Below are 24,622 nucleotides of genomic sequence, written 5' to 3'. Positions count from 1 at the left end.
TCATGTCTTGCTTAGAAAGGCTGTTCCGGCTGGGCGAGGTGGCTCACGCCTACAATCCCAGCACTTTGGGAGGCCGAGCTGGGAGGATCACCTGAGGTCAGGAGTTCGAGACCAGCCTGGCCAACATGGCAAAACCCCATCTCTACTAAAAATACAAAAATTAGCTGGGCATTGTGGCACATGCCTGTAATCCCAGGTACGTGGGAGGCTGAGACAGGAGAACTGCTTGAACTCAGGAGGGAAAGGCTTCAGTGAGCCAAGATCACACCACTGCACTCCAGCCTGGGCATCAGAGCAAGACTCTCTCCCAGAAAAAAAAAAAAAAAAAAGGCTGTTCCGTATTTTACAAAGTGGAACTATTTTCTTCCAATATTTTTAGCATTTTATTTTTAGTTGAACTTTTTTATCACCTGAAGTTTATTTTAGTGAACGGAATGTATCAAGAATCTAGTTTCAGCTAGGCACTGAGGCTCACGCCTGTAATCCCAGCACTCTGGGAGGCCAAGGTGGGTGGATCATCTGAGGTCAGGAATTTGAGATCAGCCTGACCAACATGGTGAAACCCCATCTCCACTAAAAATAGCTGGGCTTGGTGGCGTGTGCCTGTAATCCCAGCTACCAGGGATGCCGAGGTAGGAGAATCACTTGAACTTGGGAGGAGGAGGTTCTGGAGATCACACCACTGCACTTCAGCCTGGGTAACAAGAGTGAAACTCACTCTCCAAAAAAAAAAAAAAAAAAATCTAGTTTTATTTTTTCTTCAAATGGCTAATGAGGTGCCCTAACTCCATCTGTTGACAGTTCGCCTTTCCATTCTGATTTATAACGCTGACTTTATCTGGTACTATATTCTCACATGTGTATTGGGTTTATATCTGGACTCTGTTATGTTCCACAGACCTATCTATACACGTCATGAACTTCTGTTGCCAGCTCTGAGTGAGTCTGTGCTGGGTTCCCTCATTTATCCACCAAATACTCATTGAGTACCTACGATGCAACAGGCCCAGTGCAGGAATACGGAAACACACAACATAGACAACATACAAGTGAATCAATAACGCTACAACTTCAGATAACAGTAAGAACTACTTCAACCATTAAACCTGCAGAGGTGATCCTGACCAGAAGCTGGGGAGTGGGAGTGGTGTTAATCAGATCAACAGAAAAGGCATCCCTGAAGGCATATCTGAGCAGAGAAGTGAATGATGAGAAACCAGCTGTGTTAGGAAGGAAGAAAGGGAATGAGGATCACAGTCTTATGCTACAAACTTATTACTCTGTATTTTCAGAAATAAAGGTAGGGAAAAGGATTGGCTCATTTTATCAATACCACATTTAGAAGAAATGATAAGAGAATTTTCAGGAGAATCCCCCATACACATACCCTTTTCTTTTTGTACCAGCTGATCCAGAGACTCCTTGAGAACGGAAGACCTCATGGTGCACATGTTATTGCAGTGCTCCAACATCGGGTAGGGCATCACTGCACTGGAGAGCCGATTTCGGTGCAGGAAGCGCAGTATCATTGACGAGTGAACACCAAGTGCCTCCTTTGACTCTGAAAATATGTCTATGAAACCTAAATAGACAAAATCCGTTTTCGGCATTTTGGGGAAGCCAGAGCAGTTTCCATATCCCCTGCCTGGTGTCTATCTGAACTGGCTAAGTTAAAAGCAGTCATTAACAATCTTCATTGGCATTTTCAGTTTGAATCATTTAAAATTCTAAGTTAAGTTTTAAAGAAATGAACCAGTAGCATTCTGAACTTAAGAATTAATTTAGGCCAGGCATGGTGGCTCATGCCTGTCATCCCAGCACTTTGGGAGGCCAAGGTGGGCAGATCACCTGAGGTCAGGAGTTCAAAACCAGCCTGGCCAACATGGTGAAACCCTGTCTCTACTAAAGATACAAAAAAATTAGCTGGGCATGGTGGTGGGCGCCTGTAATCCCAGCTACTTGGGAGGCTGCGGCCGGAGAATCACTTGAACTCGGGAGGTAGAGGTTACAGTGAGCTGACATCACGCCACTGCACTCCATCCTGGGGAACAAGTGCAAAACTCCGCCTCAAAAAAAAAAAAAGAATTAATTTTAGTTGACCAGAATTTTAGAACTCTTAGAACAATGATTATTTGTTTCAATCCAAACTTCAAAAATGTATAAGCACTTAAACACTAAGTTTTTAATGAAGTCTTGCATATAGATTATGGGGTAGAAATAAAGTTCAGTGCATTAAGAGTAAAAGCATAACTGCTTCTATACTAAGATGCTAAGACAATGATAATGACAATACAATCACTGCCATTACCACAATTTCCAATGGCATTTTACAACCAGTAAGGTGTCTGCATGTACATCACATCATTCCTTCCCCCAGTAAGGTGAGGGAGAGACACAGAAGGTACAGGTGGCCCTTTTAACCACTGAGGAAAACGAGGCTCAGGTGACACACCAAGATGTCAACTGATAATAGAGAACACCCCCCATGGGGCCATTAGTGCAGGCTGGCAGAGAGAAAGCAGGGCGGCAGGAGTGGGGACCATGGGCATTTAAGCCACTTCCTCATGTAACTTACCTGTGCCTTCAGGACCTGCCCAAGCCCAATCACGAATATACCACTTCCATCTGATGATGGAAAGCTGCTATGCACGACTCACTCCATGGCCAGATGGGTCAGAAAACTCCCAGTTCATGAAAGGCAGTTCAGGTCACAAGGTAACTTGGTGACCCACAGTCAAATGCTCAGTTTCTACCAAGGCCCAGTCACAGGCCAAGAGCTGTCTCTCAAAAGGAGAGTGGTTATCTGCAGAAGATGGTAGGGCCTTGCTCCAAAATCCTAATGGCTTCCGCTGTGATTCACCTATAGGGTCGGCCAACGGCTCCAGACAGCAGCTCTGTCTGCACTGACATCCCAAGCACCACTGGATCTGCTGAATCATTATCACCCAAGTGGCAGAGGAGCTTGCAAAGCAGCCTGGGCCTGTTTGCAGAGCCTTCTCCTGTTCTGGACCCCACTTAACACTAGCAGCCTTTTGGGTCACTCGATAAACAGGCCAGGGTAACATATCCAAATGAGAAATGCGTTGCCTCCAAATCCCTGTCGGTCCACTAGGCATTGTGCCTCTTTCTTTGTTGTCGGAGGGGCCAAATCCAGCAACTTACCCTTTACCTTAGAAGGAATGTCTCCATAGGCCCTACACCACTGGACCCCTAAAAATTTCACTGAGGTAGAAGGTCCCTGTATTTATTTCAAATTTATTTACCACCCCCTGGCACACAAAGGTGTCACCAACAAGTCCAGTGTGTTTGCTACTTCTCCATCACTCAGTCCAATCAGCATAATGTCATCAATGTAAAGGACCAGCATGATATCTGGTGGAGGGGAAAAGTGACAAAGGTCTCTGCAAACAAGATTGTGACACAAAGCTGGAGAGCTGATATACCCCTGAGGTAAGAGAGTGAAGGTATACTGCTGGCCACATCAGCTGAAGGCAAATTGCTTCTGGTGGGCCTTATGGACAGAAATGGAGAAAAAGCCATTTGCCAAATCAATGGCTGCATACCAGGTACCAGGAGGTGTGTCAATTTGCTCAAGCAATGAAACCACATCTGATACAGCAGCTGCACTTGGAGTCATCACTTGGCTAACCTTAAGATAATCCACCGTCACTCTCCAAGATTCATCTGTCTTCCGCACAGGCCAAATAGGAGAGCTGAATGGGAACATGGTGGGAATCACCATCCTTGCATTGTTCAAGTTCTTGATGGTGGCACCCATCTCTGTAGTCCCTCCAGGAGTGTGATATTGTTTTTGATTTACTATTTTTCTAGGTAGGGCCAGCTCTAATGGCTTCCATTTGGCCTTTCCCACCATAATAGCTCTTACCCTACTGGTCAGGGAGCCAATGTATGAGTTCTGACAGCTGCCAAGTCTGTCTATTCCAACTATGCATTGGGTCCCATTCTTTCCCAATCAATGCCCTCATTTTAACAGTAGATACCTACTGAGGCTGAGCATGCAGCTTTAACTACAGGTCAGTCACTCAAATGCTATGAGCTTGTATCTGATTTTCCACAATTTCAGCACTTTGTCTAAAGGAGATAAGACTCTCATCTAGGGCAATTTTTGGAAGATGTGAGGCTAAGGTATGCATTTCTGTAGATAAAATCCCTGAGCTCATCCTTTCCTTTCATCATTTTGTCCAGCAAACTTAGGAGCACCAACCAATTAAATGGCTAACTCCAAAAACTCCAAAACCAACTAAAGAAATCCATCCTTAAAACTCTCTTCCTCTAGAGCCCCTTCTGGTACCAAAATCTCCATTAGTCACCGTTCTCCAGAGGGACAGAAATATAAATATGTGTATATATAAAAGGGAGTCTATAAAGGAGAATGAGCTCACACAATCACAAGGCAAAGTCCCATGATAGGCTGTTTGCAAGCTGAGGAAGAAAGAAGCCAGTAGTGGCTCAGTCTTTTTCTTCGCTGACTCCACAGTAATACCTGAGCTTCATATTTATGATACTGCTGATGCTGCACTGATTTGCTCAAAACCCATGTGAAAAAACAGATCTGGTGCAGCTGCTCACGCCTGTAATCACAGTATTTCAGGAGGCCGAGGCAGGTGGATTGCCTGAGCTCAGGAGTTCAAGACCAGACTGGGCAACATGGCAAAACTCTATTTAAAAAAAAAAAAAGTACTTGTTCAAGGCCAGACTGGGCAACATGGCGCAACCCTATTTTTAAAAAAAAAAAAAAAAAAAAAAGACTTCATATGCTGAAACATTTGGTAAATTAATTTAGTCTTCAGTAAATGAATTCCAAGCCTAATGAATTAGGAAAAGGTGCTGTCTCTTTTTTAAATGCTTAAGCACCAACACCATGAGATACAAAAGGAACTCATTTTAGTGTAGACAAAGGTTAGACACTAAAACATCCCACCACCAAAACAACTTCAGCTTACAAAGGTGCATTCCAAGACTGATAAATTGAGTGCTGATGAAAACTTTTGAGTAGAAGTCCTAAGTCATAAGCCTGCTATGTAAGTGCCTTGAGATTTGAACCCTGAAGTTTTCTCAGTCTAATTTCCCATTTTACCACAGTTGCCCAGCACAACAGTACACTACAAATTATCTGTTGGTGGATTCCCAGGTCTCAACCCCTTTGCTTTCCTGCCTAAAACTGTCTGAGGTGTCCAAATAAAGCTCCTCTGGCTAACCACATGCTGGTAATGCAAAAGTGGAGCAATATGTAAACGCTAAGATATAAGCTAGCTGAAGATAATACAGGCCAGGCATGGTGGCTCACGCCTGTAATCCCAACACTTTGGGAGGCCAGGACGCGTGGATCACTTGAGGTCAGGAGTTCGAGACCAGCGTGGCAAACATGGTTAAACTCCATCTCTACTAAAAATATAAAAATTAGCCAGGCGTGGTGGTGGGTGTCGGTATTCCTAGCTACTTGGAAGGCTGGGGCAGAAGAATCTCTTGAACCCAGGAGGTGGAGGCTGCAGTAAACAGAGATCCCCTTGCACTCCAGCCTGGGTGACAAGAGCGAGACTCTATCTCAATAATAATGATAATAATTTTAATTGCCATGAGACCAGGGAAAAAGTTAACGTGTATAAAAATTACATAATTAAAGACAACCTGAAGGAGAATGGAAATGCGCATTTGTTTTTTTCAGATGGTCTCATTCTATTACCAAGGTTGGAGTGCAGTGGCGCCACCTTAGCTCACTACAGCCTCAACCTCCTGGGCTCAAGCAATCCTCTTGCCTCAGCATCCGGAGTATCTAGAACCAATGGTGCACACTACCATGCCCTGATAACTTTTTTAAGAGATGGGGTTTCACTATGTTGCCCTGGCTGGGCTCAGATTCCTGGCTGCAAGCAATCCTTTTTGGCCTTCCAAAGTGCTGAGATTACAGGCATGAGCCACCATGTCTGGCAAGAAGTATATATTCTCCTTAATATATGGACACTATCCTTCCCTTGCTGAATAAATCACTCAGCAGTAAGCCAGAGGGTCAAGTGCAACCAGATTTACACTTATGTTCTATGAAATCTATTTTGCCTCCATTGCTGCCCTAAGTATTTTGACACCAAGCACACAGAGCAGGAAAAGTTCTGAGACGAAGTAAACCAAGACAAAAAGGAAAATGTACAAAGTGTTTTTCTCTTTCAAACACAACTGTCTTCTCACTGGAAAAAAAAATGTTAATTTTATTACGATGCTGTCTTTATATAAGTCTGAGCTCCCAAAAGAAACCATAAAAAAACACAGGCCATGTCTTTTCATATGCACCATGTAGAAGCTCATTGTTTAATTTTAAGCTTTTTTTTTTTGGAGTTAAGTTTTTTGGGACGGAGTTTCGCTCTTGTTACCCAGGCTGGAGTGCAATGGCGCGATCTCGGCTCACCGCAACCTCCGCCTCCTGGGTTCAGGCAATTCTCCTGCCTTAGCCTCCTGAGTAGCTGGGATTACAGGCACGTGCCACCATGCCCAGCTAATTTTTTGTATTTTTAGTAGAGACGGGGTTTCACCGTGTTGACCAGGATGGTCTCGATCTCTTGACCTCGTGATCCACCCGCCTCGGCCTCCCAAAGTGCTGGGATTACAGGCTTGAGCCACCACACCCAGCCCTTTAAGCTATTTTTATTCTTAAATTTCTGAATATAGTAGTCCTCCCTTATCCACAATTTCAGTGACCCGTGGTCAAAAGCCCCAAAACAGTTGAATATGGTACAAACAGATATTGTGAATGAGACAGAGAGGGAGAGAAAAAAAGAGGGGCCACATTCTTGTAATTTTTATTACAGTATATTGTTATAATTATTCTATTATCAGCTATTGTTACTGGCCTCTTATTATGCCTATTGTTTACATTAAAGTTTATCCTAAGTATATACATATATCAGAGAAATATGTAGTATATAGAGGGTTGGGTACTATCCTTGGTTTCAGGCATCCACTGGGGGTCTTGGAACATCTCCTGCATGGATAAGGAGGGACTACTGCAATAGCTTTCTAAGAAAACCACTAAGTGCTTAGCACATGCCAAAAAAACATGTGCCAAATGTGAGGACACTGCAGAAATAAGACAGAAGGTCCCTGGCCTCGTGGAACTACGGTATAGGAGTGACGACAAACACTTCACTAATAATTGAATAATGAATTGATCAATTACAATGGTAATATGTTGCAAAAAAGAAATGCAGGATCCTATGAGAGTGAACACTGGAGGCCAAAGGCGGCTTCTGCAGAGGGTGAAATAAAGAGATGTATAAGGAAGGCAGCCTCGGACCAGTGTTCATCAAGTGGTAGAAGCACTGACACCACCGTACTGGGGAACGAAGATGACTCTACTGAATGTCAATTCAGATCACGTGCCTAACAAATACTGTTGGGGGAGTTTATTGCATGTGGCCACAATTTTGCCTCATTTCAATCAGCAGTATAGCAAAGTTCATTTGGGTTCTAAGAGAGCACTCAGATGAAAGCCTCACCTGGAACAAGAGAACAGGCCTGTAGTTGTCTGATGATGTGGCTCAGTTCCCCCTGAAGATTAGCTCCACTGGAATTCTTGAGGGCCTCCAACATGTTCTCAGCATCAACTGTCCCATCACCCTCGGCATCAAACTGGGCAAAGGCCTACAAGATAAGAGATGCAAGAAAATCAGGGCTGTTCCAAGTAACTTTTTCTTTTATTTACAATTCTCAAGACCAGTGATTTATTTATTTTTGGTTGCAGGGGGAAGGGTCCATATATATCAATCAAAGATAAATTTAGAATAGGAACTCACTGTGCTTTGTAGGATGTACGTATACAGGTACACAAAGAGTATACGTGTGTATACACAATTTAATCTTATTGGTATTCCAATCTATATTCCAAGAGAGTAACCATTTAGTAATCCAAGAGAGTAATTATTTAGTAAGCCTCCTCCCCACTAAATAATTTCAGAAGGAAGCAGCCACTGTAAAACTTTTCAACTGGTTGCAAAGTGCCAAAATATAAAGAATTGACTTAGAATACCACCTCAAGTTTAATTGGACTTTTTCCTTTTTTTTTTTTTTTTCTTTTAAGACGGAGTTTTGCGCCTGTCGCCCAGGCAGGAGTGCAATGGCACAACCTGGGCTCACTGCAACCTCTGCCTCCCGGGTTCATTCAATTCTTCTGCCTCAGCCTCCCGAGTAGCTGGGATTACAGGTGCCCACCAGCATGCCTGGCTAATTATTTTTTCTGTATTTTTAGCAGAAATGGGGTTTCACCATGTTGGCCAGGCTGGTCTTGAACTCCAGACCTCAGGTGATCTGCCCAACTCAGCCTCCCAAAGTGCTAGGATTACAAGTGTGAGCCACCGAGTCCAGCCGGGCCTTTTCTTTTAAACACTCTTTTGGACACAAGAGCTAACTTGGTTTATCTGTTTCACAGCCCTGTTTTCACTAACCTTTAAGTGTAATCAAACTTGCCCCTTGCCCATGTTGGACCATCTGGGGAACTTGGTACAGTAGAAATCTGGTTTTAATCTGCTCAATCAATACTCTGCTATGTGATCTTATGTAAGTTTCTTTACCTCCACAAGCCACAGCTTCTTGATCTGAAATATCAGGCAAATATTGTCAAACTCACAGGCTGCTGCCAGGATTAAGTAACATCTGAACAGAGCCCAATAAAACACAGCTCCCCTTCTCCTTTCTAGCCTCACCCTCTCGTGTCCCTGACCCCTTTCCTTCACATCCTGCAAGACTTACCTCACTTAGCAGCTGCCCCTTCTCCCCGGATTTCAATCCCTTCCTCAACAATGCCTTCTGTCCTCCTGCTGATACACTCACTCACACATCCCCCTCACCATGCAGTACTTCAGGGGCCTTCCGGCCTCCTTTCCAGGTAACCCTCTCTCTTTCTTAAAACTCCTGCTTTTTATTTCTCTCCTCCATGACACAGGAAAACATCCCACTGAAGTTTCATGACTAACACCTATACCCCCATTTCCATCACAGACCCCTGGTCAATGCAGTGTTTAAGAGGAACAAATGCAAATTCCTGTATTTGAGTCCAAAAACCACGGGCGGAAATACGGTACGGGGAGCAGTGACTTAGAAGCAACATGGAAGAGATCATAGCATTCTTTTTGCCTCCGTTCAACCTGGCAAGATTATCCAAAATGTTAATAGGATCAAAGACTACACTAATCAAGGTATAACATTCAAAAGGAGAGGAGATATTATCTTGTTCTACTCTGACTAGACCTAATCGAGAAAGGTGAGTTTGGTTTTGAAGCTACACACTAAAAAGAAATGAATAGAAGAGATCAGAGGAAAGAAACCACATTAGAGAGAAAGACTAGAGAAACTGTGCCCTGTGGGGGAATTTTAAGTGTGGACAAAAGAGGCCTGTGAGTAACACAGTCCTGATGGGATGTAATGGGAAGGAGGGAAGCAGCAATTAAAATTAATGTCATTGGATAGAAGATAGAGGGAAATGTTCATCATAAAGGTGGACCTGTCTGTTGTCATGGGGTATAAAGATGAATTAAAAGGCCAGCCATGGTGGCTCACGCTTGTAACCCCAGCACTTTGTGAGGCCAAGGCGGGTGGATCACGAGGTCAGGTATTCAAGACCAGCCTGGCCAAGATGGTGAAACCCTGTCTCTACTAAAAATACAAAAAATTAGCCAGGTGAGGTGACAGGCACCTGTAATCCCAGCTACTTAGGAGGCTGAGGTAGAGAACTGCTTGAAACTGGGAGATGGAGGTTGCAGTGAGCCAAGATCATGCCACTGCACTCCAGCCTGGATGACAGAGTGAGACTCCAACTCAAAAAAAAAAAAAAAAAAAAAAAAGATGGGTTAGGAGGCTCTGGGAAGAAATGACTACCCTATCCCTCAAGGCTTCAGAGCAGCATCTGGACAACCAGCCATCAAGAGTGTTCACAGCTCAAAAAACTCATACTAAACAAACACATTTACCTCTGTTCCCTCCAAACCCCATTAAGACAATATTACAAAGAGATCTGGGGTATACGTGTATGTTTTCAGCATACAAACGAAGAATACAAGACACAACAGCTACCAAATTTTGGAAGCTCAGAAACAGGTGGATAAATAGTACCTGGTTGGTTGATCCAAGAAGGTGGAATTCTAATCTGAGTAGGCAAGGCTGAGAAGCAAGCTGCCCCATGCTGCAGGTTCAAAAAGACTTAGGGCCTGGTAGCAATCAGTGCTGTGGAAAGTGGATGTAAGTGGTAAAAAGGCTATTTTAAAAAGCAGAACTGGGCCAGGTGTGGTGGCTCATGCCTGTCATCCCAGCATTTTGGGAGGCCAAAGTACCTCCCAAAAGGGTAGATCACTTGAGGCCAGCCTCTACTAAAAATACAAAAAATGAGCCAGGCATGGTGGCAGGCACCTGTAATCCCAGCTACTTAAGAGGCTGAGGCAGAGAACTGCTTGAAACCAGGAGGCGGTAGTTGCAGTGAGCCAAGATCATGCCACTGCAATCCAGCCTGGGTGCTAGAGCAAGACTCTGTCTCGCAGAACTGATTGGATAAACGCTCATTTTTTTTTTTTTTGAGACGGAGTTTCGCTCATCACCAGGCTGGAGCGCAGTGGTGCGATCTCGGCTCACTATAACCTCTGCAATTCTCCTGCCTCAGCCTCCTGAGTAGTTGCCACTACGCCTGGCTCATTTTTTGGTAGAGACAAAGTTTCGCCATGTTGGGCAAGCTGGTCTGGAACTCCTGACCTCAGGTGATCCGCCTGCCTCGGCCTCCCAAAGTGCTGGGATTACAGGCCTGAGCCACCATCCGCAACCTTTTTTTTTTTTTTTTTTTTTTTTGAGAAACAATCTCACTCTGTTGCCAAGGTTGGAATGTAGCAGTACTATCAGCTCACTGTAACCTCAAACTCCTGGGCTCGAGAGATGCTCCTGCCTCAGCCTCTCAAGTAGATGGACTACAGGCATGTGTCACCACACCTGGCTGATTCTTTAATTTTTATGTAGAGAACGGGTCTCTTTGCTGCCTACGCTGGTCTCAAACTCCTGCCTTCAAGCAATTCTCCCACCTCAGCCTCCCAAAGTGTTGAGATTCTAGGCAAGAGTTGCCACGTCTGGCTCTAAATGATCTTAAGGAGAAACTGGACTTTTTGTTTTGCTTTGAGGAGAAAAGGGTGACAGTAGTGTTGCATGTCTTTTTTAAAGTGCTATTTTGGCCGGGCGCGGTGGCTTACACCTATAATCCCAGTACTTTGGAAGGCCGAGGCAGGTGGATCACGAGGTCAAGAGATCAAGACCATCCTGGTCAACATGGTGAAACCCCATCTCTACTAAAAATACAAAAATTAGCTGGGCATGGTGGTGTGCGCCTGTAGTCCCAGCTACTCGGGAGGCTGAGGCAGGAGAATTGCTTGAACCCAGGAGGCGGAGGTTGCGGTAAGCCGAGACCATGCCATTGCACTCCAGCCTGGGTAACGAGAGCGAAACTCCACCTCAAAAAAAAAAAAATTAAAATTAAGTGCTATTTTGTAGAAATACATAATGAAATATTATGTATGAAATGATCCAACATCAAGATTCGCTTCAAAATAATTCAGATAGGGAAAAGAAAAAGTAGGTGGAGTTTAGATCAAATCCAACTGGCCTCAAGCTGGTAATTGTTGAAACTAGCTAACTTTACTCTTATTTTTACTTTCTTATGTCTAAAATTTTCCAATTAAAAAAAGGCAGCTTTCCCTTTCCAATCTTGGCAGGAATCTGGGGGTGTATTCTCTCGAGAGCAGTAGGTGTGTGGACTAGAAAATACCAGGCACAGCTGAAAGTGAGAATACCACACTGAGAACAGGGGCACTGATGTTTACTCGCTACGCACGCAAGACTCAATCTTCCCCCAGGTTTCCCAGAACGCTGGCAGCTAGCCTCACAGCCTGTGAGCAGAAGACTGGAAAAGTACTACCTGGGGAACCTGATAAGCTCAGGGAACGTACCTACAGCCACCAGCACTGGAGATCTCCCAACGAAAGGGCCGGCCGGTTCATCTTACTGTGAGGCCGCCAGTTGACAGGCCAGAAACAAAGAGCACCCAGCTTTTTAGTCCCCCATTCTTTAATGAGTGGACAGCCCGGGACACCTGGACATTGGAGTAAAGCCTTAATATGAAACACAGAAAAAGCACCTAGGAGAGGCTGGGTGCGGGGGCTCACGTCTGTAATCCCGGCACTTGGGAGGCTACGGCCGGCAGATCACTTGAGGTCAGAGCTTCAAGACCAGCCTGGCCAACATGGTGAAACCCTGTCCCTACTAAAAATACAAAAAAATTAGCTGGGTGTGGTGACAAATGCCTGTAATCCCAGCTACTCAGGAGGCTGATTGCTGTGGCACAAGCATCGCTTGAACCCAGGAGGCTGAGGTTGCAGTGAGCTGAGATCTTGACACTGCACTCCAGCCTGGGCAACAAAGCCGGACTCTTTCTCAAAACAAAAAACAGAAACAAAACAAAAAGGCAACTAGGAAAAAAGACAGACTATGCAGAGAAAAGTAAACTTCAAAAGGATGATTAATAGCTTCAGAGAATATTTTTCTCAAAAAAATTTTTTTGAGATGTAGTCTAGTTCTGTCACCCCAGCTGGAGTGTAATGGTGCAATCTCAGCTCACTGCAACCTCTGCCTCCTGGGTTCAAGTGATTCTCCTGCCTCAGCCTCCTGCGTGTCAGGCCTCCAAGTGCAAGCCTGGACCCAGAAAGTCTAAAGTCCTGCCTGCCTCGGCTAATTATCCCCCACCCCCAGCCTGCATTCGCCTTTATCCCTGATCGCCCAGCTTCCCCCCACCAACATTAAGCTTCTAAACCCACCCTGCCATCTTAACTGTTAGTATGATAATGTGAATACTCCTCACCCCACCCTGCCATCTTAACTATTCTTAACCCACCACCATTGTAACTGAACTTGTGGTAATGTATACTCCTTGCCAGTACCCCTACCACTGTAACTGATCTTACTCCATAACACCCCTGCTCCCTCCCCAAAATATTTGCCCCAACCTGTACAACCAACTCCTATCCCACTGCCCTTCGCTAACGCCCTTTTCGGCCTTAGCCCACCTGCACCCAGGTGAATAAAGAGCCATGTTGCTTACACAAAGCCTGTTTGGGGAGGTCTCTTCGTTCAAAGCATGCGTTTTAACACCGGGTAGCTGGGACTACAGGCATGCACCACCACACCCAGCTAATTATTTGTATTTTTTGGTTGAGACGGACGAGTTTCATCATGCTGGCCAGGCTGGTCTTGAACTCCTAGCCTCAAGCGATCCACCAGCCTCAGCCTCCCAAAGTGCTGGGATTACAGGTGTGGGCTACTGCACTTGGCCAAAAAACATTTTTAATACCAGCTTTACTGAGGTATATAATTCACACGCTACAAAGTTCATCCTTTTAAAATGTACAACTCAGTAGGTCTTAGCATACCCAGAGTTGTGCAACCACCACTATCTGATATTGGAAGCGTGAAAGAACAGGATACTACTACTAATACCAGGATACTGAGAAAATTTTTAAAAGCTCTTGAAGGGAGTATAAATTAGTTTGACCACTGTGGAAAGCAATGTGGTGATTCCTCAAAGAGCTAAAAACAGAACTACCATTTGACCCAGCAATCCTATCATTGGGTATACACCCAGAAGAACAGATATCATTTTGCCATAAAGACACACGCACACAAATGTTCACTGCAGCACTATTCACAATAGCAAAGACACGCAGTCAACCTAAATGCCCATCAATGACACACTGGATGAAGAAAATGGGTGGTCCTTCAACACAAGTAAGGTAAAAAGACAAAAAAGAGGGCCAGGCGCAGTGGCTCATGCCTGTCATCCCAGCACTTTGGGAGGCTGAGGCGGGTGGATCACAAGGCCAGGAGTTTGAGACCAGCCTGGCTAACATGGTGAAACCCCGTCTCTACTAAAAATACAAAAATTAGCCGGGCGTGGTGGCAGGTGCCTACAGTCCCAGCTACTTGGGAGGCTGAGGCAGGAGAATCGCTTGAACCGGGAGGTGGAGGTTGCAGTGAGCCGAGATCCGCCACTGCACTCCAGCCTGGGCAACAGAGCAAGACTTCATTTCAAAAAAAACAATAAAAAGAAGCTATGGTAGTACATATATACCATGGAATACTATGCAGCCATAGAAAGAATAAGATCATGTCCTTTATGGGAACATGGAGCTGGAGGCCACTATCCTTAGCAAACTAATGCAGGAACAGAAAACCAAAGACTGCATGTTCTCACTTATAAGTGGGAGCTGAATGATGAGAACACATGAACACAAAGAAGGGAACAACAGACCCTGGGCCTACCCGAGCGGGGAGGGTCAGAGGAAGGAGACCAGCAGAAAAATTACTATTAGGTACTAGGCTTAGCAGCCAGGTGACAAAATAATGTGTACAACAGACCCCTGTGACACGAGTTTACCTATATAACAAAACTGCACAAGTACCCCCGAACCTAAAATAAAAGTTAAAAAAAAAATTAAAAAGCTCTTGAAAATTAAAATATCATAACAAAACAAAGATCTCAAAGGAAAGGTTTGAAGGTGAAGTTGACCAAAGTGTCCACAAAGTACAGCAAAAAGACCAGACTACGGAAACTAGGAGAGAAAAGCAAAGGAAAATCAGAGGACTAGTCTAGGAGATCCAACATCCAAATAACACGAGTTTCAGAAAGATGGAACACGGAAAAACGTACGGGAGGAACTCACTATCATTATGATGCAAGACAAGTCCCCCAAACTGAAGGCCATGAGTTCTGTGACTGCAGGGGCTGATCACCGTATTCAGTGAACCAAAGTGCATCACAATGAAATTCTGTAAGACTGAGAAAAAACACAAGTCCTACTTCCAGGGAGAAGAAACAGTTTCTATGTAAAAGGTCAAGAATCCGAAGGGGACTCAATCAGCAGCCACACGGAAGCCAGCCGGCAACGAAAGCAGTGATTTCATTCTGGGGAGTGCTCTAACCCAGAAGTCAATAGTCAGCCAAAATCCCATCAACTGTGAGACAGCAGAATAAAATCATTCTTACACATGCAAGGTCCTCATAAAATGAACTGCTTAATCCTCCCTTTTTCAGAAAGCTGCTAGAGGATGTAGCCACCGGAATGAAGAAATATGCCAAGACAGGACAAGAATGGGGTCCAAACAAGAGAGAAAATGAATCCCTAGGATGATGGAGCTTCTCAGATGACACCCACACAGCAGATGTAGAGAATAACAAATCTAGGTTAGGGCAGGTCAGAAGGCTTCAGGAAATACTTCCTTGAGAAGATGAAATTGACAGAATGTCCATGTGTTTAAACATATTGAATGCTTGTGTTAAGAGATTTAGACAACCGACAGATTATCTGGAACTAACTTAATGATAAAAGATCAAAAATTAAGGAGACTACAAGTACCTATTCAATTGTTAACTACCAAGAAAATTTTTAAAAAAATGTATAAGAAAAGAAAAGCAGGCCATGCCTCATGCCTGTAATCCCAGCACTTTGGGAGGCTGAGGTAACCACCTCAGCCACAGGAGTCCAGCAGTTCAAGACCAGCATGGGCAACGTGGCAAAACTCCTCTCTACAAAAACATACAAAAATTAGCCAGGCATGGTGGCACGCACCTGTAATCCCAGCTAGTCAGGAGGCTAAAGTGGAAGGATCACTTGAGCCTGGGAGGTTGAGGCTGCTGTGAGCAAAGATTGTACCACTTGTCCAGCCTGGGTGACAGAGCAAGACCCTGTCAAACGCAAAACAAAAACAAAAACAAAAACATGGTATTATATGGAACAGCAATGTTAAGAACGTAAGCAATCATAATAATGTAAACATCAAAGGGCGATCTAAACACAATGGACAGAATTGTAGTGGGAGAACAGGAGACGTGCCTGCATGGGCAAGGAAGGGAAGGGGAAAGACAACTCAAGCCTCGTGGCTGATGCTGGAAATAAAACAGGCAAAGCCTAACCCTGGAAAAAAATCACAAAGAACATAAATATACTACTTGGTAATACAGAGTTAAATACTCAAGAACCAGCTTGAAAAGTGATTGCTCTTGGGGAATGAGACACTGGGGCAGGACGGCAGGAAACCATCACTTCTTGTTCGTCTTCTCAGCTACATACTACGCACATGTGCAACTGATAAAAGTAAAACCCACAATTTTGTCCTTTTTTTTGAGTCACCAGGTTGGAGTGCAGGGGTACGATCCTTGGGAGGCTGCGGCACGAGAATCCCTGGAACCGGGGAGGCGGAGGTTGCAGTGAGCTGAGATCGCACCACTGCACTCCAGCCTGGGCGACAGAGACTCCATTTCCAAAAAAAAAAAAAAAAATATGTTAACAGTCGTAATAAAATGTTTTGTGTTTTCTTATTCTTGCTTATCTGTATTTTTAATTTTCTTAAAATCTACATATATTGCTTTAAAAAAGGAGAATTTTTAAACATTAAGAAATTTTAAGTACAACCCAAATACAAAAAGCGAAGCCAGTGGGGGAAGAAGGAGGCGGCACAGGGCGCAGCCTCCATCTTCCCTGCAGCCACGTTGTGACTGCTACAGTACCAGGTAACAGCTACTTCCCAACTTGTTCACATTACAGCGTACTGAGAAAGTAATGACATTTGTAAGACTCAAGGTCTGAGGAGATTAGCACAGCTATAACTCATTTGTTGGGAACGACACACAGACTGGGAAGCTCTGAATCAATATTTGGGCACTCGTTAAATGCCAGGCACTGAGCGGAGCATTTTATGTGCTATAGTATCATTTATTCCTCATAACAGTAACAGTACTATCAACCTCCCCATCTTATAGTTGTACAGAGAGGTCAGGTAACTTGCCTGAGGTCACACAGCTAGTGTTTGCATCTAAGGCTGCAGAGTTCATGTTCTTCACCACAACTCCATTCTCCTATTTGACTAGATAACCCCTGGGGTTCCTTATAGTCTGGAGACCAAAGGCTTAAAACCTCTTCACTCCATTTCTTTCCTCCATCTATAAAATTTGCTTTCAGCACCTTTTGTCCAGATTAACTCCTATCAACACTAGAAGTGAGACTCACTCCCTCTGAATCTCAAGGAGGCAAGTCCTACTTCCACAAATCAAGCACTCCCTGCACCTCCAACTTCCCACACAATTCCTGCTGTATATTGCTAATAAAACTTCAATATAAGCAAGGCTATAAAAATAGCAATATTTTTGCTATCTTTTTTTTTTTGAGACGGGTCTCCATCTACTACCCAGGCTGGAGTGCAGTGGTGTGATCACGGCTCACTGCAGCCTTGACCTCCTGGGTTCAAGTAGTCTTCCCACCTCAGCTTCCTGAGTGACTGGGACTACAGTGGCTGGGACATGCTCAGCTAAATTTTTACGTTTTTGTAGAAACAAGGTCTCGCTATGCTACCCACGCTGGTCTTGAACTCCTGGACTCAAGCAATCCTATTGTCTTGGCCTCCCAGACTGCTGGGTTTATAGGCATGAGCCACTGTGCCAGGCCATTTTTACTTTTTTTTTTTTTTTTTTTTGAGACAGAGTCTCACTCTGTCGCCAGGCTGGAGTGCAGTGGCACAATCTGGGCTCACTGCAACCTCCGCTTCCCGGGTTCAAGCGATTCTCCTGCCTCAGCCTCCTGAGTAGCTGGGACTACAAGTGCGCGCCACCATGCCAGGCTAATTTTTTGTATTTTAGTGGAGACGGGTTTCACCATGTTGGCCAGGATGATCTCTCGATCTCCTGACCTCGTGATCCACCCGCCTCGGCCTCCCAAAGTGCTGGGATTACAGGCATGAGCCACCGCGCCCAGCCTCATTTTTGCTTTTGTTGTTGTTGTTGTTGTTTTGTTTTTTGTGTGCGTGTGTTTTTTGTTTTTTTTTTTTCTATTTTTTTTATCTTTTATTTATTTATTTATTTATTTATTTTTTAAAGACGGGGTTTCACCATGTTGGTCAGGCTGGTCTTGAACTCCTGACCTCAGGTGATCCGCCAGCCTTGGCCTCCAAAGTGCTTGGATTACAGGCGTGAGCCACCAAGCCCGGCCCATTTTTTGCTATTTTTAATAGATTTTATGGATCCGTCAATAGTTGATGAAGATGATAAAAGGGATTTTTGAACAAAATAAAAACAAATATATTTTGGCTAAGAAAAAAATTACCACAGCTTTGTGAACAGCTTCACCAAATAATTACGCAATTTCCTAACACTCACAAACTGACTGTCCTAAAGAAAAGAAACGTTCAGGTTTGCTACCCAGGAGTCCGAGCGGGGAGATCAATGGAGCCTGGGAGTTGAAGGTTGCAGTGAGCTGTGATCATACCACTGTACTCCAGCCTGGGTGACAGAGAGAGAAACTGGTTTTTTTTTTTTTTTTTAAGTATGTTTCTATAGTCTCATATGAAACCTGTTTCCTCATTAAGCTTGGGTTTTCGCAACTGTAAAATGGACTTAGATGCGAAACAGGGTTTAGTGAGGATTAAGCAAGATGATAATATAAGCAAATTCCATAAATTAAGGAGTACCATATGTTACCTATTGCCGTCGGTTTTGAACTTTAAATGTATTTTCAAAATCCTGGCCAAAAGACTTCACAGAAGCCCATTTCCTCATACACTCATTCAGCCCTATCTGACAAGCTGTCATTATATACATACACACACACACACACACACACACACACACACACGTACATTTATACCTGATCCTGTGCTTGGCTCTGTGGATACAAAGATGAACAAAGCGTATGTGGTCCTTACCCTTCAAAACCCTCACAGCTTAGCAGACCGACCTGTAAACCAACAGCAGCAATGTAATAGGTGTGATAATGTCGATACACGCAGTATAACCTACTTACATCAGCCAGTATTAGCGAGCACCAGGCAGAGTTCTAAGCACTTCACATAGATCGGCTCATATTTTCCGTAACTCCAAAGGTAGGTACTACCTTTTTGCAGGCGAGGAACAGAGAGGTTAAGTATTTAGGCATATGGTTAGTACATGATGGAGGTTGAATCTGAATCCTGGACTGATTCCAGATGCCACAATTAACCACTATACCATGAGCCAACAGACACTCTGGGGACGAGAAGTCCAGGATGGGGAGGCGTATTCGGGGGAAATGGCCCAGAAAACAACCACCCTTGAACTACGCTTTAATGGATAACTAGGAGTTTGAAAGTATATAGCGAAGGAGAGGCAATCTCAGGTCGGGGGGCAGAGTGTGCACATACATAAAGACTGCATGGCAGAGAACCATAACCTGCCTGGTGTGGCTAGAAAGGAACAGGGCAGGTGATAAAGAGAGGGACAGAGGTCAGAATAAAAAGAAGCTGGCAGACCCAGGATGAAGAGCTCAGTTATTACAGCAAGGGCACCACGGGGCACTGGAGACTATTAAGGGTGGATGCTGCTGATCACCCCAGTACTAACTACATAAGCTCTCTTATTGGAAGGGACCTACAAATCTCTTAAAATATGTTCTTTGTGCCAGGCATGGTGGCTCACACCTGTAATCCCAGCACTTGGGGAGGCCAAAGCAGGTGGATTGCTTGAGCCCAGGAGTTCAAGACCAGCCTGGATAACATGAAGAAACCCCATCTCTACTAAAAACACAAAAATTAGCCTGGTGTGGTGGTGGGCGCCTATAATCCCAGCTACTCAGGAGGCTGAGGCAGGAGAATCGCTTGAATCCGGGAAGCAGAGATTGCAGTGAGCCAAGGTCAAGACACTGCAGTCCAGCCTGGGTGACAAGAGCAAAACTCCGTCTCAAAAAAAAAAAAAAAAGCATCACAGACCAGGCCAGGAGCAGTGGATCATGCCTGTAATCCCAGCACTTTGGGAGGTCAAGGCAGGCGGAATGCTTTGAGCTCATGAGTTCGAGACCAGCCTGGGCAACATGGCAAAACCCCATCTCTACAAAAAACATAAAAATTAGCTGGGGGTTTGGTGGTGTGCACATGTAGTCCCAGTTACTCAGGAGGCTAAGGCTAGAGAATCACTTGAGGCCAGGAAGTGGAGGTTGCAATGAGCTGAGATAGCATCACTAAACTCCAGCCTGGGTGACAAAAAGAGACCCCATCTCAAAAAAAAAAAAAAAAAAAAAAAAAAATTACAAACCAGAACTGGGAGCTTAGACTACAATGCACTTAATAGGACTTAATGCACTTAAATAGGAAGGCTGCCTGGTGGTTACACTCACACTCCATCAGTCAAAAAATCTGGATCTGATCTTATTTCTGCCGCTAACTGACTGGGTGGGTCACCTATCTACCTATCCAAGGCCTCAGGTTATTCATCTGTAATCACGTCCTTGTCTACCCAGCACTTTGAGAGGCCGAGGCAGGCGGATCACTTGAAGCCAGGAGTTTGAGATCAGCCTGGTCAACATGGCAAAACCCCAGCTCTGCCAAAACTGCAAACAAACAAACAAAAATTAGCCGGATGTGGTGCCTGTAGTCCCAGCTACTCGGGAAGATGAGGCACGAGAATGGCTTGAACCTGGGAGGCAGAGGTTGCAGCGAGCCGAGACTGTACCACTGCATTCCAGTCTGGGTGATAGAGCAAGACTCTGTCTCACACAAAAAAAAAAAAAAAAAAAAAAAAAAAAAAAAAAAAAAAAAAAAAAAGAAAAAGAAAAAGAAAAGAATGTCCTTGTGTAAAAGAAAGTATTTATGAGCTGTTACACAGAGGCCGGAATAAACATCCTGGAACTGAACCACAACCATAGAAAACAGTAACACTACCAATTCTAACACTTCCTGAGCACTGAGCTTGTTGTATGGCTGAGGCAACTGAGTCACAGTGGTCAAGTAAGTTGACCAGTCACCTGGCTGGAGAATGCTGAACTAGAATTTGCTCACAAGCAGGTTGGCTTGAGGCCCAATTCTCAAGCTCGGTCTAAAGAACAGCAGAATGAGCAGACTCGTAACGCAGCAAACCCACTGATGCCATTACAGGCTAACTACACATCCGCCCAGGATGTTATGAAAGGGATCCCTTTTCGGGGAAGGGGAGGGCAGGCTGCAGGCAATGAGTACTAAAGTCCCAGGCAGGCAGACTCTAGACCAGGTGCTGAAGCATCATTCCCCAAATTTTCCAAGCCCTCTTACTTCTGTATATTTGCACATGCTGTGCCTTTCAAATGGAATAGCCCTTTCTTCCTTTGCCAGGCAAATTCTTCCAGCCTCTCAAGCCTTGTTTCGGTGAAGCCTTTCTCAGACTCCATGCTACTGGTAAGTGCTTCTCTTTGGTCCTCGAGATTGGAGTAGGCTTAGGATGGAGCAAAGAGCAGACAGGAGGAGGAGGAGAGCAAAGGACAAAATTGCCACGTACGTGGGAAACGGCAGAATAAAGGGGCTGCTTAAAGAGCACCGCAAGACAAGGGTAGAAGGTGTAAGAGCCTCAAGGCTGCTCTACTCTTCAGATATGGTTCTGAAGGCAATGGGAGCCACTGAAGTTTCTAAAGCAAGGCAGTACCATGGTGAGATGGGATTTTGGAAATCAGGGAGAGGCAAAGAGCTGTGGCCTTTCCTCCATAGTTCTCCTAGACCATGAATTTCTCCAAAGAAGCCAATACCGTTAACTCCCCCACAGCAAAGCACACAAAGCCAAAGTAAGCGAAAATAATCTCCAATCACCAAGGATCTTTCTTGCACTGCCTCGTCGCCATCAACAGCCATCCATCCCTTACCAAAGACCTCCTGTGTGCAGTGGTTGGGCAGGCAGGTGGCTGGCGGCCACACAACCTGGCTGCAGAGCAAGGCCCGACAGTATGCTCTAAGTGCCAAATGACCTGCGCAGAACAGGGAACGCGAGCCTCGGGCGCAGGGCTGAGAACACCATTACGGAGACACCATGTGAATCATGGTGCTGACCAGGGGACGGTGCCAAGGTGGGGAATCCTCAAGGACTGATGGCAGGGTCCATACACACGACCAAGCAGGCGTCCCATAGCTAGCACAGTGCTCGCGCGTGCGGTTGTGGGGGTGGTGGGGGGACAGGGGGAAGGTAAGTTAGGTAATGAGTACTTGGTTCCTTGGGTAGTGGAGAGCCGAGGGCAAGAAACGCCGGCAGTCCACTGTAGCTTTATGGTGCACACACAGCTCTCACTGTCTGCTGTCTTAAAAGGGCAGAGAATCACATCTGCATATTCCTACAGGCACAATTCCTGGGTTCAAAACCATTCTAAATGAGTTGATTAATACTTTTCACATAATAATATGAAGATGGACATAGGGCTTTTCTCTAAACTTCCTGTAAACCTAAAAGTGACTAAGAACCTTTTACAGTTTTCACAAAAACTCTATTTAACTATATCAAGAAATATTTTATTATTAAAAGGTTATAGACTGAATATAAAATCTGAGGTTTGAGTGTGTGTGGACTACAACTTAGTTTCCTAAATCACAGTGAGCACCAGCAACCACTCAGCACTGTGCTAAGAGGATGAATACAGATGAATCAAAAAGGCCCTTCCCTCAGAACTTACAACCCCATGAATTTCACAAAGTAGGCACCAAAGCTAATGTGGCAAATTCATAAAGTAGGAGCTATTCATATGAAATTTCACTTTAAGGCCATCTGTTATCATCCTGTGCTCAGCATGCTTTTTTCTGCCATAGATTTTCTAGAAGCGTACTCTTAGAGTATTAAATATCTAATCTCTAATCTCTGCTGTGAAATAAGAACTTAATTTTAATTCTATTTTCCCCTCTACATGGGAGTTAATTAAATACTGCTCCCTGTGAGCTAACTACAGAGTCCCTTCTCCCTGGACCACGCCTACAACGAGAAAAGGTGTGTGTACTATAAAACGATAATGTTTCAGACTTTGGTCCATGATCCAACTCCAAGAACTATTTTTTTTTTTTTTTAAAGACGGGGTTTCACCACATTGGTCAGGCTGGTCTTGAACTCCTGACCTCAGGTCATCCGTCCGCCTTGGCCTCCAAAGTGCTTGGATTACAGGCCTGAGCCACCACGCCCGGCCAGAACTTCCTTATAACACCTCCTAAGAAACTGAGTTCACAGCAACGTGAAAGCAAGACAGCTGTATGGATGCAAACGGCAGTGTAAGTTAGGAAGCCAAAGAACAAACATGGAACACTAGGAAACTCTTAGCATTCTAAGAAATCACACACACCAACGATTATCTGTTTACCACGTTAGCTCTTATAAAAGTGAAGGAAACAACTCCTCATTTTAGTTGCTACTATAAAAACATTTAATTATTTCACAGACCCTTCACCTTGCATTAAAATATAGCAATATAAGCCGGGTGTGCGTGGTGGCTCCTGCCTGTAATCCCAGCACTTCTGGGAGGCTGAGGTGGGCAGATCACAAAGTCAAGAGAGCAAGACCAGCCTGGCCAACATGGTGAAACCCTAACTCTACTAAAAATACAAAAGTTAGCCGGGCATGGTGGCACACCTGTAATCCCAGTTACTCAGGAGGCTGAGGCAGAATTGCTTGAACCTGGGAGTTGGAGGTTGCAGTGAGCCGAGATCACAACACTGCACTCCAGCCTGGTGACAGAGTGACACTCTGTCTCAAAAAAAAAAAACAAAAACAAAAACAAAAAAAATCACTGGTGTATTAGGTTTTCCGTCCCTTGAAATAGTTTTGTCTATCCCTGATAAACCATACCAATCTTCTTCCAGATTCTATGAACTTTGGACTTTCGTGGATACAATTTCTTCTGCCTGAAACACTGTTACTACCTCCTGTGCCTTGTCTGCTTTCACCATTCACCTGTGGCTGAAATGTTACTTTCTCAGGTAAGTCTTGCTTGAGCCCTAGATGAGGTTAAATACACTTGCTATTTATTCCTTATGCCCTCCCTTGGTTAACACTCACATCTTTTTTTTTTTTTTTTTTTTTGAGATGGAGTTTCACTCATGTTGCCCAGGCTGGAGTGCAATGGCGCGATCTCGGCTCACCGCAACCTCCGCCTCCTGGGTTCAGGCAATTCTCCTGCCTCAGCCTCCTGAGTATCTGGGATTACAGGCACACACCACCATGCCCAGCTAATTTTTTGTATTTTTAGTAGAGACGGGGTTTCACCATGTTGACCAGGATGGTCTCGATCTCTTGACCTCGTGATCCACCCGCCTCGGCCTCCCAAAGTGCTGGGATTACAGGCTTGAGCCACCGCGCCCAGCCAACACTCACATCTTATAATTACTGGGTTAATACCTGTCTCTTTGTCCACTGTCATCAAAGTGAGCGGCACTCAATATACGCCCAATAAACATTTGCTTAGTGAACAATAATGCCACAACCCTTTAGTGTTCTGGACCACACCTCGAGTATGTCTTGACCTTATATAAAGTGACTCCTGTTAACTCTACATCAAGTTCTACTTCTGTCAGATTCTCACAGTGTAAATTGTGTTTCTCTCCCTTTGCCTTTGCACAAATCTGCAAAGCGCCAACTTCTTGAACAAATCTGTGTGGTTCTTTCCACTACCACTTCATGTTTTCATAATACACGTAGATACGAGAGGGAAGGTGCTATGTGTTTTCTCAGAAACTTTTTTAAAAAGTAGATCTTTCACTAATATGACTTTTTTTTTTTTTTTTTTAGATTGAGTTTTGCTCT

General features: G+C 44.5%; 1 protein-coding gene across 1 annotated transcript in view; it reads right to left on the bottom strand.

Moving 5' to 3' along the window:
• Window positions 1–704: 704 nt before the first annotated feature.
• LOC116546107 (zinc finger ZZ-type and EF-hand domain-containing protein 1-like) overlaps window positions 705–24,622 on the bottom strand; it is a 27,476-nt gene continuing 3,558 nt past the window's right edge. The window contains exons 4-5 of the mRNA XM_032272453.1: window positions 7,509–7,653; window positions 705–1,582 (exon numbers count right to left, since the gene is read on the bottom strand). Of these exons, the coding sequence (XP_032128344.1) occupies window positions 1,260–1,582; window positions 7,509–7,653 (468 nt within the window). The 3' untranslated portion in view covers window positions 705–1,259. The remainder of the gene's footprint in view (window positions 1,583–7,508; window positions 7,654–24,622) is intronic.

The sequence above is a fragment of the Sapajus apella genome, unplaced genomic scaffold, assembly GCF_009761245.1.
Source record: "Sapajus apella isolate SASKATOON/1434 unplaced genomic scaffold, GSC_monkey_1.0 scaffold596, whole genome shotgun sequence".
Lineage (NCBI taxonomy): Eukaryota > Metazoa > Chordata > Mammalia > Primates > Cebidae > Sapajus > Sapajus apella.
This window is presented reverse-complemented; position numbering and strand designations above follow the sequence as displayed.